Source organism: Lampetra fluviatilis, chromosome 44 (genome assembly GCF_964198595.1).
Source record: "Lampetra fluviatilis chromosome 44, kcLamFluv1.1, whole genome shotgun sequence".
NCBI lineage: Eukaryota > Metazoa > Chordata > Hyperoartia > Petromyzontiformes > Petromyzontidae > Lampetra > Lampetra fluviatilis.
This window is the reverse complement of record NC_136318.1, coordinates 289,978-302,492: the sequence shown is the minus strand read 5'-3', so window position 1 is coordinate 302,492 and position 12,515 is coordinate 289,978. Positions and strand designations below refer to the sequence as shown.

Below are 12,515 nucleotides of genomic sequence, written 5' to 3'. Positions count from 1 at the left end.
GTGGATCAAATATTCAGGGGAAATTTTGTGAATCGTTGGGAATTGGGTTTTTAACTTTCAAATTGTGAGCCAAGTGCTAAAAGCGAAAACAAGATTATGATCCGACCAAAAATTATTTTTGTTGTCAGCAGTCCAGCTGCTATAAAATGCACAAAGAACCCCATGTAGAGAAGTGTTTTCGTACCAGTTCTGAAAGTTTTATTAAGAGTCAAATAAACTCATGCAGAGTGTAGTCTGCTAAGCCACCGAAATAGATATCGGCATAAGTGTGCAATCGAACATCAGGTTGGTGCTTTAACTGAAACATTGTTCACCTGAAGCAGGAGGAATCAAGCTCGAAGATGAGAGCACAAAGAGGAAATCATCATCACGATCACCATCAGACATGGTCTATCCACGACTGGGTAAAGGCTTTCGCATGCCGTCCGTCACCATCCCACGCGGACCTGCGCTGACACAATCTATCTCACTCCTGATTTCATCGCCCCATCTCCGTGGCGTTGGTCGCAAGTTCACTCCTTTGGCTGCCATTCCAGTACCAGTCTCCTCCATCGACTGTCATGGCTGCTTGCGTCATGTCCTGCCCAAGCCTGCTAGCGATGCGTCTCGGTCAAGGGGAAAGAGGACACGTGCAGCGGGTCAAATATTCGGCTACAAAGAAGCAGTGGAGTGCTCCGAGAGTGCCGCCCGACCTTCCTGGACCCACGCGCCGCATCAACTGTCTACCAAACCTTTGCGGAATCACCACGCGCCAATAAAGTCATTTTCAAAATGTAAACTTGCGGTACGTTACTCTAAAACGCTGTAAAATGTTATTTAATAAAATCCACATAAACGTCCAACTTGCACTGTCCCCTACAGACCCGGTGTACTCCTTCTCTGCGACGATGACGTTTTTTGTCTTTGTTGCTGCTCTGTGGCTCACGCAGCACCACGGATCTCCCGTGTACAATAGTCAGGCAACCGGAAAGACGGGACCCTCATCATTATCATCCATGCAACAAATCAAATAAACTTAACTATACCTGCATTGACCAACCTAAACATCTGTGCAATAAAAAAAAAGATAATCGTATTGTGCCAAAAATTCCACGGGAAACCTTCCACGAGCCGTGCGGGGTCGTGTGACAGAGTCTGTGGGCCTCAGAGTGGGAACCGCTGCTCGCGTGGCCTCGTCACATCCGTGCCGCGTCCGTGCCGCGTCCGTGCCACGTCCGTGCCACATCTGTGCCATGCTAGTACCACACCCGTGCCACGTCCGTCCCACGTCCATGCAACTCAAACTCTTGAGCTTAGAATTCCTCTCGGCTCTCGAGGCTTCCTGCAATCATTGCCAATTCCTGTGTTTTTGTGCTCTGCTTTTTCGGGATGGTTGTCACTTCAATTTAATTGTGCTTCATTGATTTATTTACCACTGAGACGGCTTTCCTTGGAGTTATTTTCCCATGTAATTGGAGCTTGAACGACTTTAAATTCCGGTGTCATTTTTATTTTGTCGGAATTTAGATGTTTTATGCGATTTTTGTTGTTGTCGCTTTAGGCCTCCTCAGCTTCTTCACGTGTAGCGGTCCGGGGTGCTGTTTAACACAAACGACGCGATGTAGATGTAAACTATCATTACCATGTATGTACTTGTATCTACCAAGCGATTGAAACCCGGTGTGTGGAGTGCAGCATCTCTAAGCACTCTGCCTCTTGCATTCAATGACAACGCTATCGGCCTTCTGCGCCAACGCGATCGCATGCGGTTGGTGCAAGGATCGGTAGCTTTATCGAGTGCGGTGAATCGTGATGGGCAAGGAGGAAAGAGGGGTGAGCAACCGTTGCTCAATAGCAACGCAGGCAGCTGCCCAGGACGATGGCTGAGGGCGTTCGTCACCGAGCAGAGAACATGGAGCCATGCAGACCACGCAGCGTAGAGACTGCCGGGGCTGATGCCACGGCCTCACCAACCACTGACTGCATACACAAAAACCCAGCAGATCAACCGTGGGTTTTCACTTAATCTGGCGTATTCCAGCCTGTGGCCAGCTGCATAGAACACCAAAATCAGTATTTTAATTACCCCTCAATTGACACGAAGTAATTGAAGAGAAGTTCGCGCATGTGTTGTTTTACGGAAGTCGCTCACCCTCTTGAGAGTGCAAGCCGTGGGCTCGACTAACTAACATGGGAAACTCCGTGCAGGGTGCAGGGCCCAGCGGCACGAGCTGCCCCCCCCCCCCTCTGGTGGGAATAACGAGGCCAAGTGAAGAAGGCCTCTCTCTCTTCACGGGTGGTTCTGCGGCGACCTTATCCGGGATGAGGGGCTTTCCAGGAGCGGCTCAGATATCGTCGCTCGCCACTGATGTTAGCCATGAATGAGACACACCAGCGGATCGTCGGGTTCACAGCACAGGAGCTATCCGTTGCGCCACCGTTCCGTCATTTTAGGGACTTGAATGTGGCACGGATCTGTTGGCCCTGCACGCATTCACGGGCGTGACTCCTGGGTGCATCGCCCGACGCTTAGAGGTGGACATGTTGCGCACGGTATTCTAAAGTACCGCGCTGCTCGATGCAGATTTTGTATAAATATCTAAAAAAATCCAATGTGTTGAGCCTCGAAAATCTAGGCTGGCAGGGTGGTGGTGCGCCTCACAGTAAAATGGCTTGGGTTCGATTCCCAACTCTGGCGCCTCTCTGTGTTGGAGTTTGTATGTTCTCCCCCTGCACTGTATGGCTTTTCCCTGGGCTCCTCCAATAACAAAAAAAATACAGACACAATGTCTTCAAGTATCACTGGTATTGGCCAACCATCTCAATGCTAAAACATTACCTGGTATTGGCCAAACAGATGCCACGGTGGCGAGATGTTAACTACCTCACCTGGTAAACAGGAGATCATGGGTTCGCTTCTGATGCTTGTATATTTGTAGCTTGCATGGGCTCTCAGTGATAGCATAGAAACATGCGTTTAGAGTATTTGGCTGCTACAAATATCCACGTGATAAGCCACTTTATTGAGCTGTCATTTGTTTGCAGGCCGCTTCTGAAACAGAGCTACATAGCTCAGTGGGCCTTACCTGGTAAAATAAAAAAAAGTTCAGCATAGTTTCGCTTTCATGGCGAAAGCAACAATATCAACATCGCCCCCTCCTGCGAAAAGATAGCAGGACCCTCCTGAACAAAAAGACTTGAGACTCAATGAAACATTCCGGGGTAAACAAGCGTAACTAAATAAAAATGTGACCGTAAAACTGTTGTATGTGTGGTGACACATACAGTGGTCTATTTAGACCCCACAGTCATGCGGCTGTGGTCTCGAAGTGCTGATGATATGTGTACACGTGAGACTTATCTGAATGTAGATATTGTGTTACACTGCTAACACGGCAATTTGCATGGATAAGATCCGTTCATTGTTAATTAGCATTGCACTACAGTTTTTTTTGCAGACGTGATTTTAACTTTAGTTACCGAGAAAAGCCACACTACGGTATGTCCGAAGCCTCTTTTGCAGGAGGGTCCTGCTACATTTGGGATGTTTGACCAACAACGATGACGTTGTCTGGGTGTGTGTGTGTTTTAGCGAAGGGAGGAAAGCGGAGAACGCGGAGGAAACCTATACAAGAACACGGGGGAATCGAACCCAGGCACTTGTCACTTTGAGTAACGGAGTGTTACCACTGAGAGCACAATGGTGAGATTGGTTCCCCAATATAAGCGCATATGGCATCTCGTATTAAATGCTTGGCGTATGATGACCAACACCATGTAAACACTCACTGATTTGCTGATAACCCCTTAATACATAGAGCACGAGAGAGCGTGGGAAATTCAATTAAATTTAAACAATTTTATTTTACCAGGTAAGGCCCACTGAGCTATCATTAGAGGACACAAGCCGCGGCCCCCAGAGGGAGCGGCGCTGTTGTTCATCCTGAAGAATCTACTATCTACGTCCTGCAGAGTCTCCAACACGCGGACCGGGACCTAAGCTGTGGTCCGGTCCGTTGTCACGGCCTAATTAGTTCATCACTAGAGTATGTAACTAGAGTAGTTAGCTGGTAACTAGTGTAGTTAGCTGGTAACTAGTGTGGTAACTAGTGTAGTTAGCTGGTGGTCACCACCATAGAATGTTATCCTGTAGAGGGGCAGTCACCCCGTGTGTATCGCCTCCAACGAGTGCGTCTGCGACTCGGCTGAACTCGCTACACACGCCAACGCGACTCACGTCAGAGCCATCCTCGCTGGAAGCAGGAGAGTTGGTTTCGCCTTCTTCTAATATTTAACCAGCGACATCAAATTGGGCAAAGTCAAATCAAGCTTTGGTCAAACACTTTACACACAACGAGACCCCCCCCGGTGTAGCCTTAGCGGACTGCTGGGGCACCTACGAAGGCCGGCACTGTGGCACACGAGGGGTGGGTGGCCAGCATCACGCCCAGCCGCCTTTGTCTCCCCAGTAGCGATGTTTACTATACACCGCACCAGTTACTCATTTGAGGCTGAGTCGATCTAGGGGAGGCCAAGCACTGCTTCACATCGTAGTGGTGGTGGTGGCCGTGAGCGGGAAGGGAACCCGGCTCGTCGGGTTCGTAGCGCAGTGGGATAACGACACCACCGCTCCCCTACTCCCATCTCCCACCAACACAATTACAAACATCACCACCACTGACTGAGATGAGTGGCCATTATCATAGTTCATCACTACCACCTCTACTACCATCGCTACCACCACCACCACCATCATCACCATCACTACCACCATCGCCTTTACTACCATCACCACCATCACTACCATCATAGTTCATCACGACCACCATCTGTAGTCTAATGCCCACTCTAGACTGTGAACCCGACCACAACTTTGTGCAAGTTGACTTGTGCCTGTGAGCTGCCCTGCGCGTACGCCAGCCACACCGACTTAAACACGGTCACACATCACCAGCACGAACAGAAGAAGCCTCGCCTCGGGTCCCCTCCGCCTTGATGGGGCTGTCACCGCCACGATCGCCGTCGTCACCATCACCACCATCACCATCCCCACCACTCACCATCACCACCATCAACCACCCCGTCACCATCACCATCATCACCACCCCATCACCATCACTCACCTCCCCACCACTCACCATCACCACCACCCCGTCACCATCACCACCCCATCGCAGTGCCGGGAGCGCCGCAAATCCTCCCAGGTCGCCGCGCCGCTTCAGCTCTCACGCCTCCCCCTCTCCTCTCTCTCGTCCAGACAGATCCACGATCTATTCACTTCTGTGTAGCAGCGATGGCGATCGAGAACGGCGCAGTCTCTATCAACTCCAGCAGCAACAACTCCAGCAACTCCAGCAACAACAACTCCAGCAGCAGCAACAACTCCAGCAGCAACAGGGGCAGCAGCGGTGGTGGTGGTGGCGGCTTCGCTGACCGCAAGCAAAGTCCCCGCGACTCCGCGGAGCTCCCCCGTGACGTCACGGCCCGTGATGTCCTCTGACATCACCACTCACCTCCCCACCCCTCCCTCCCCATCATTCACCATCACTCACCTCCCCATCACTCACCATCACTCATCTCCCCACCCCTCCCCTCCCCATCACTCACCATCACTCACCATCCCTCCCCATCCCTCCCCATCACTCACCATCACTCATCATCCCTACCTTCTAATCACTCACATCCCCATCCCTCCCTCTCCATCACTCCCTCACCATCACTGAAATCCCCATCGCCTCCCCATCACTCACCTCTCTATGACTCACCTCCCCATTACTCATCTCCCCAACCTCCCTTCCTATCACTCCACCATCACTAAATTCGCCATCTCTCCCCATCACCATTATCCCCATCCCTCATCACTCACCTCCCCATCCCTCCCTTCCCATTACTCACCTCCCCACCCCTCCCTCCCCATCACTCCCCATCACTCACCTCCCCACCCCTCCTTCCCTCCCCATCCCTTCCCATCACTTACCTCCCCATCCCTCCTTCCCTCCCCATCACTCACCTCCCCACCCATCCATCACTCCACATAACTCCCTATCACTCACCTCCCCATCCCTCCCTCCCCATCACTCACCTCCCCATCCCTCTTTCCCTCCCCATCACTCCCCATCCCTCACCTCCCCACCTCTCCTTCCCTCCCCATCACTCCCCATCCCTCACCTCCGCACCCCTCCCCATCACTCCCCATCCCTCACCTCCGCACCCCTCCCCATCACTCACCATCACTCACCTCAACAACCCTCCCTCCCCATCCCTCCCCATCCCTCCCTCACCATCACTCAATTCCCCATACCTACCTTCTAATCACTCACATCCCCATCCCTCCCTTCCCATCACTCACCTCATCCCTCCCTCCCCACAACTCTCCTCCCCATCCCCCTATCATAGAAGATACTACATGTACAATTAATGTACAGTGGAATAATCAAATATTATTTCACTCTGCTACTAAATCAGTGTTTAAAAGCCGCACTGCTGATGCGACCCCAAATGTCCAAACCAGTCCAGAGTTTGTTTGTTTAAAGAAATGCTACTGGAGAATCCATAATACAGGTATTTTTTAAGGGGTTATATCGTGTAAATATATAAATGTGTCGTTAAACCCGCCACCACCCGACATAGCTAATTGGTAAGGTTTGTCATGTAAACAGAACATGACAATTCTTTATTAGTACAGCACTAACCGGTGTGTTGGAGAGCAAAGCCACAACATTTACAATCTGAGCACGACGTTTCGCCAGTAATTGCAACTAGCAAACTCTTTTTCAGAAGCGACCTGGCCACGAATGATAGCTCAATGAAGTGGCTTATCGTGTGATGTTAACTTCAAGTTCATTTATTTGGTATAGCCCTGTGAGCCATTCGGCTCTTGAGTCAGGTGCAACCGCAACAAACAAAATACTAAAACATAAACAAGAAAACATCTTAAAGTGGCTATGCGCAAACAGAAAAATTCAGAAAAAAACTGCAAAGTCTTCCGGAAAAAAAGCACCGTACACCAACGCTGTGCAAAAATCCCAGTGGGATGCAAGTCAAACAACAACAACCACAAGACAACTTAGATTAAGGCCATCAGTCTAACTCCGTACTACAACAAAAAACATGGCCAAACCAAAAAACTTTTCGAAATCACCAAAATAAAGCCATAAAAGCAATGAAACAATAATCATAGGAACTGTGACCGAATTTTCACAATACACGACATTAACATCATGTACCACCAAACCCTGCAGCCATAGCTGGCTGCATGAGTCACTCCACAACAGCAGGAGCATCAATACAGGAGGTCGGGGGTTCAATCCTGACCCTGGCGACGCCTGCTGCTGCTCTATGTGTGGAGTCTGCTGCTGTATGTTTGTAGTCTGCTACTGCTGTATGTTTGTAGTCTGCTGCTGCTGTATGTTTGTAGTCTACTGCTGCTGCTTTATGTTTGTAGTCTACTGCTGCTGCTTTATGTTTGTAGTCTACTGCTGCTGTATGTTTGTAGTCTGCTGCTGCTGCATGTTTGTAGTCTACTGCTGCTGCTGTATGTTTGTAGTCTACTGCTGCTGCTGTATGTTTCTAGTCTGCTACTGCTTTATGTTTGTAGTCTGCTGCTGATGTATGTTTGTAGTCTACTGCTGCTGCTGTATGTTTCTAGTCTGCTACTGCTTTATGTTTGTAGTCTGCTGCTGATGTATGTTTGTAGTCTACTGCTGCTGCTTTATGTTTGTAGTCTACTGCTGCTGTATGTTTGTAATCTGCTGCTGCTGTATGTTTATAGTCTGCTACTGCTGCTGTATGTGTGTAGTCTACTGCTGCTGCTTTATGTTTGTAGTCTACTGCTGCTGTATGTGTGTAGTCTGCTGCTGCATGTTTGTAGTCTGCTGCTGCATGTTTGTAGTCTGCTGCTGTATGTTTGTAGTCTGCTACTGCTGCTGTATGTTTGTAGTCTACTGCTGCTGTGTGTTTGTAGTCTTCGTGTCGCTCTCCCCGTGGTCGCGTGGATTGTTTTTTCTCCGGGTCCTCCGGGTTTTCCCTCCACATTTAAAAACATGCATTGAGATGATTTTGCTGCTATACATTTCCACGTGATACGTTACTCTGTTGAGCTATAATTTGTGGCCAGGTCGCTGCTGATCAAATAAGTTGATACCTCAGTGGGATTTACCTGATAAGATAAAAAAAAGTTTTATTTGTAGAACATTTTAAGTGATTTGGTTACCTTTCCTATACATTGCGCTCCTATCGTGTTTTTTTTATTGTGTGTTGTAGTAACGTTCTGACTCGCCCCTACTGGAAATCTGTAAATAAAAAGCGCTTTATAGCTCATCGGATTCCTTCTGCAGTCTCAGTGCAGATTCATACTCTTAGGTTTTTTCGGTAAAGTCACGTAGGTAAAAATAAATAATAAAACTAATAGAAATAATAATAGAAATAAAATAACAAATCACGACGTTTCGGAGGCAACACAAGTCTCCGTCATCAGGTGGGACCGTCACAGCTAAAATTTACCGTATCAAGTGAGGCAAAATTCCAAGAGACAAGCTCTTAAATACAAGTTAAGGGGGAGGGGGGCTTATCTGAATGTGGTAACCAGTGAATGGAACGTGTTGGGGGGGTGGGCGGGACTAACAACACGTTCCATTCACTGGTTACCACATTCAGATAAGCCCCCCTCCCCCTTAACTTGTATTTAAGAGCTTGTCTCTTGGAATTTTGCCTTGATACAGTCAATTTTAGCTGTGACGGTCACACCTGATGACGGACACTTGTGTTGCGTCCGAAACGTCGTGATTTTTTATTTCTATTATTATCTTTATTATTTATTATTATGTATTATTTCTTTTTACCTACGTGACTTTACCGAAAAACCTAAGAGTGTGAATCCTTGCAGTCACCAAAGCTTCAAATCTAGAATCAATGCAGATTGTGATTCTCAAGTAGGGGGGGGCGTGGCCTCGGTTAGTTTACTCTCGCGTCATTGGTCAAAACGCGCACGCTCGCCGGAGAATCAACCAATGGGGAGCGAGATCTCCGTCTCCAGGCGCACGCATAGCAACGGCTTGAGGACGCGTCGTGCTATTAATGTTTAACCGGGCCCCAATCATTCACTCCCACGCGTAACACTACAACTATTAGCACGTACTACTACTACTAGTATTACTGCTACAGTTATTGCCTATTGCAGGCGATTAAGCGCTGCGTTATGAGCTGGCGTCGTGAGTAGAAACCCTCGGGGTTCGTGCTCCTGCAAGCTCAACAGGGCCGTTGCAGTGGTGAGTGGCCTGCAGTGATTTGTGTTCAACTTGTGTTCAACTTGTGTTCACATTCATACCCCCCTCGTCGACCCGTCTCCTGTGTGTGCGATACAGATTCACTTGTGAGCACAGTAACAACATCTATTACAGTAAAGGTGTATCATCAAAACAAGCAATAGTTGTTACTATACAACGTGGTCCAGATGTCTTGTGACCCGAATTTAATTCTCTAAAACTTTATATTTTTGAAGTAAGGTTTGTTTAAAACAGAAATGAATATGCAAAGTGGGGGAAATGTGAGGGGTAAATTAATTGTGGCTCACACGACATCTGGACCACCATTTACAGTGATCGGTGAATGCCCCCGCCGTCAGCAGCCAGCAATTGACCAACGTGGTGAGTTCTGGTCAAATACCACCCATCATCATCCAGCAGTGGGTTCACATGGACACTCAGAGTTTGTCATTAAACTCTACAAGATCAGTCAAAGCAACGTATCTTCTTTGCGCAGTGATCTGGTAATATCGTAGTGTCGGAACCAACAACTACAGGACCTGATCTGGAATGCACATTGGCGTTTGGAGATATAAAGACGACCCGCGCGTGGTGTTGGTGATCCTGGCACGAGAGTGCTGTACTGGACTTAAGAGGCGCTCGAAAATGACCAGCGCGGGTGCTCCATGGTGGCTCATAACTCGGCGTAAGGTTGCAGCTCGAGTCGGCATTGATTTCGTGTACATTGCAGTGTTACTTCTGTTGCCTATTACCACCAATTTATCCACCTTATCCACCTCGCCAGATCATGGAAGTTCGCAGCTGTGAGCCTCATTATACAGGGTGGCCCAAAGTCCGGATACATCGGGTTATTATATTTATTTTAACAAATGGCACGTGCTTATTTGATTTATTTAAGCACATTTTCAAACTGGCTTCCTTTAGCATTAATGCACGCATGAATTATCTTCTGAAATTAATTTACAACTTCTTGTTAAGATTACAGGTGTCATTTTTTTCACGTTGATCAATGCTGTCTCAAATCATTCCGCGTTCTCGGTCTAGTTTTGCAAACGTCGGATGTGAAGTGACCCCACAGGAATAAGAAAAATCGATATTATAAATGGGAGTAAAATATTAAACCAAAGAAAAACAATTACATTTTTTGAATGCCAGTGTTTAAATAAATTAAATGACCCTACGTGTCCTGACTATTGGGCCATCCTATATGTATAGTTCTTGCATGGGCGAGCACCGTTCATTACGGGTGTTGTAGGCTTTCAGGATACGTTATTACCAGAGGGCAGTGAAAAAAAGCCATAGATGTACTCTACTAGGCTCCAACCTATATGATTATTTAATCACACCACAACCATCGTGGTGAAGTATGGTTAAATAACCCCCCCCCCCATGACCCGCATGGCGTGGAGGAGTCTTTTATCCATCTCAGCTGTTCTGAGAGGTGGACATTCCACATTTCTATGACAGGCAATTCAATGTTCTTTAGTGCACACCTCGAAGAGTAATACTTTGCCCAAGTGCTGTTCGTGAGCAGATGTTACGGCAGGAACTGCACTCAAGAGGGGTGGTGTCGCTAGAATTACACCAGCGGTGATTTTCACACAACGGATACCAGGCACTCATGTAAGACTGAGTCACCTGTGGGGATACCCAGACCAAGTTAAAATGCCCCTTTTACATCATCTCCCACTATGTTTTGTTTTACCATACATATTTTAATAAACAGTGTAAACGTGTTTTGCTCACTATGCTGAATTTTGTGAAATTCACCCTTGCTACTTAATGAGGCTTTGCTTTAAAAATGTATTTTAATATTGAAATTAACAACGTAATGTGATTATCAGTTTCTTGAATAACCAATTGGAATCGCATGATTTCAAATCAGTTCGGTGGTTGACCCAGCCCATCCTTTCTCTGGAGGAATGATAAAATTAGTACCACTTTGTGGGAAGCCAATTTTTGTTTCCTTAATTTAACACGTAGGCTTTCGCAACCAATTTAATCCATAATAGAGGCTGTGTCGGGTGGTGGCGGGTTTAACGACACATTTATATATTTACGCGATCTAACAAAAAAAACCTCTATTTTGTTTCCTTGTGTAAAAACTGTCCCCCACCAATTTTGTGATGTACTTTGTATTGTAATTCGTAGATAAATGTAATTGTTTTTTTTTATACTGTATATATAAATGTACGGTACACAGATAAACAAGTGTGTGCATATTTTACAGAATATTTCTGAAAAGCACCAGGGATAGGTCCTAGGTTAGGTTACAGTATTACTGGAGAATCCTAAGTTTCAGTCGGGAGCACTGTAGCTCTTAGGCCAGCCATAAATAATGCAAGTTCAATAGATCAATCCTCGTGTAGAACGAGGAGTAGGATTTGTGCACATCGCTGGCAGGTAATGGTGATGGTACTTTACTGAAACGGAACACCCTGAGATCCTGAGTAACAGAAAATCGATATCAGCATGTTTTCCAGGTGCAGGGATTGTGCCTAAAAGCTTGGAAAGGTGGATCAGATAGATCAGTTTCTTACCATCTGCTTAGTCCGTTTAAATATACATGTCTGGGAATAAATGTACAGTACAGTATACAGATTGTCCATAAGTGACGAGGGTGAGACCAACAACTCACAACAGAAGAGAACACAGTTTCATCACAGGCAGCTGCCAAGGATATAAACCCAAGATGCAGACATGCCAGCTCAGTCCTCTGACCTCTAAGCCACTCGGCAATCTCCTAAATCAGTGTCTCTTAAATCGCATGATGCTTTGTAATTGTTATTCCATAGAACTGACTCATGTCTCAGACCCATGTCTAACCTATGCACTTGGTATAGCTTCAATGTTGCCGTATATCTGTCATAACATGAGCAATATGTAGACAACATTGATCTTACGTTTCCAGATATTGGCTTGAGTTCAATATTTCCTGCATGTATTTTTAGCAGTGCCATACAGTCGTGTACTATGTTACCATCTATTTGTTTCTGAAGGCAAGTAAGTCTTTATGGAAAATGTTTTTAATTCATGCCCTTGTGTTAAAACTATTCACAAATATTGTAATATGTAGGTAAAATCAACTTGTGTGGCCTGTATTACCATTGCATTTTTAAGGAGTATCGGGCTGGTGCTATATTGTAGGTAGTTCAGGTTTATTATATGTATACTCTTTGGTTCTTTCGGTAAAGTCACGTAGGTATAAAATAAATCACGACGTTTCGGGCAAAACACAAGCGTCCATCATCAGGTGGGAAAGCATGGTCTGCT

General features: G+C 46.7%; 2 protein-coding genes across 4 annotated transcripts in view; one reads left to right on the top strand and one right to left on the bottom strand.

Annotated features, from left to right (window-relative positions):
• Positions 1 to 5,445, bottom strand: part of LOC144947213 (hepatocyte growth factor receptor-like) — a 52,200-nt gene extending 46,755 nt beyond the window's left edge. The window contains exon 1 of one of the 2 annotated variants that reach the window (XM_078876405.1): positions 5,103 to 5,445. In XM_078876405.1, the coding sequence (XP_078732531.1) occupies positions 5,103 to 5,120 (18 nt within the window). In that variant the 5' untranslated portion in view covers positions 5,121 to 5,445. The remainder of the gene's footprint in view (positions 1 to 5,102) is intronic. The other variant, XM_078876406.1, reaches the window with a different exon arrangement.
• Positions 5,446 to 9,051: 3,606 nt separating this feature from the next.
• CCDC146 (coiled-coil domain containing 146) overlaps positions 9,052 to 12,515 on the top strand; it is a 38,356-nt gene continuing 34,892 nt past the window's right edge. For both annotated transcript variants that reach the window (XM_078876404.1, XM_078876403.1), the window contains exon 1: positions 9,052 to 9,245. The gene's annotated coding sequence lies outside the window, so the exon portion shown is untranslated. The remainder of the gene's footprint in view (positions 9,246 to 12,515) is intronic.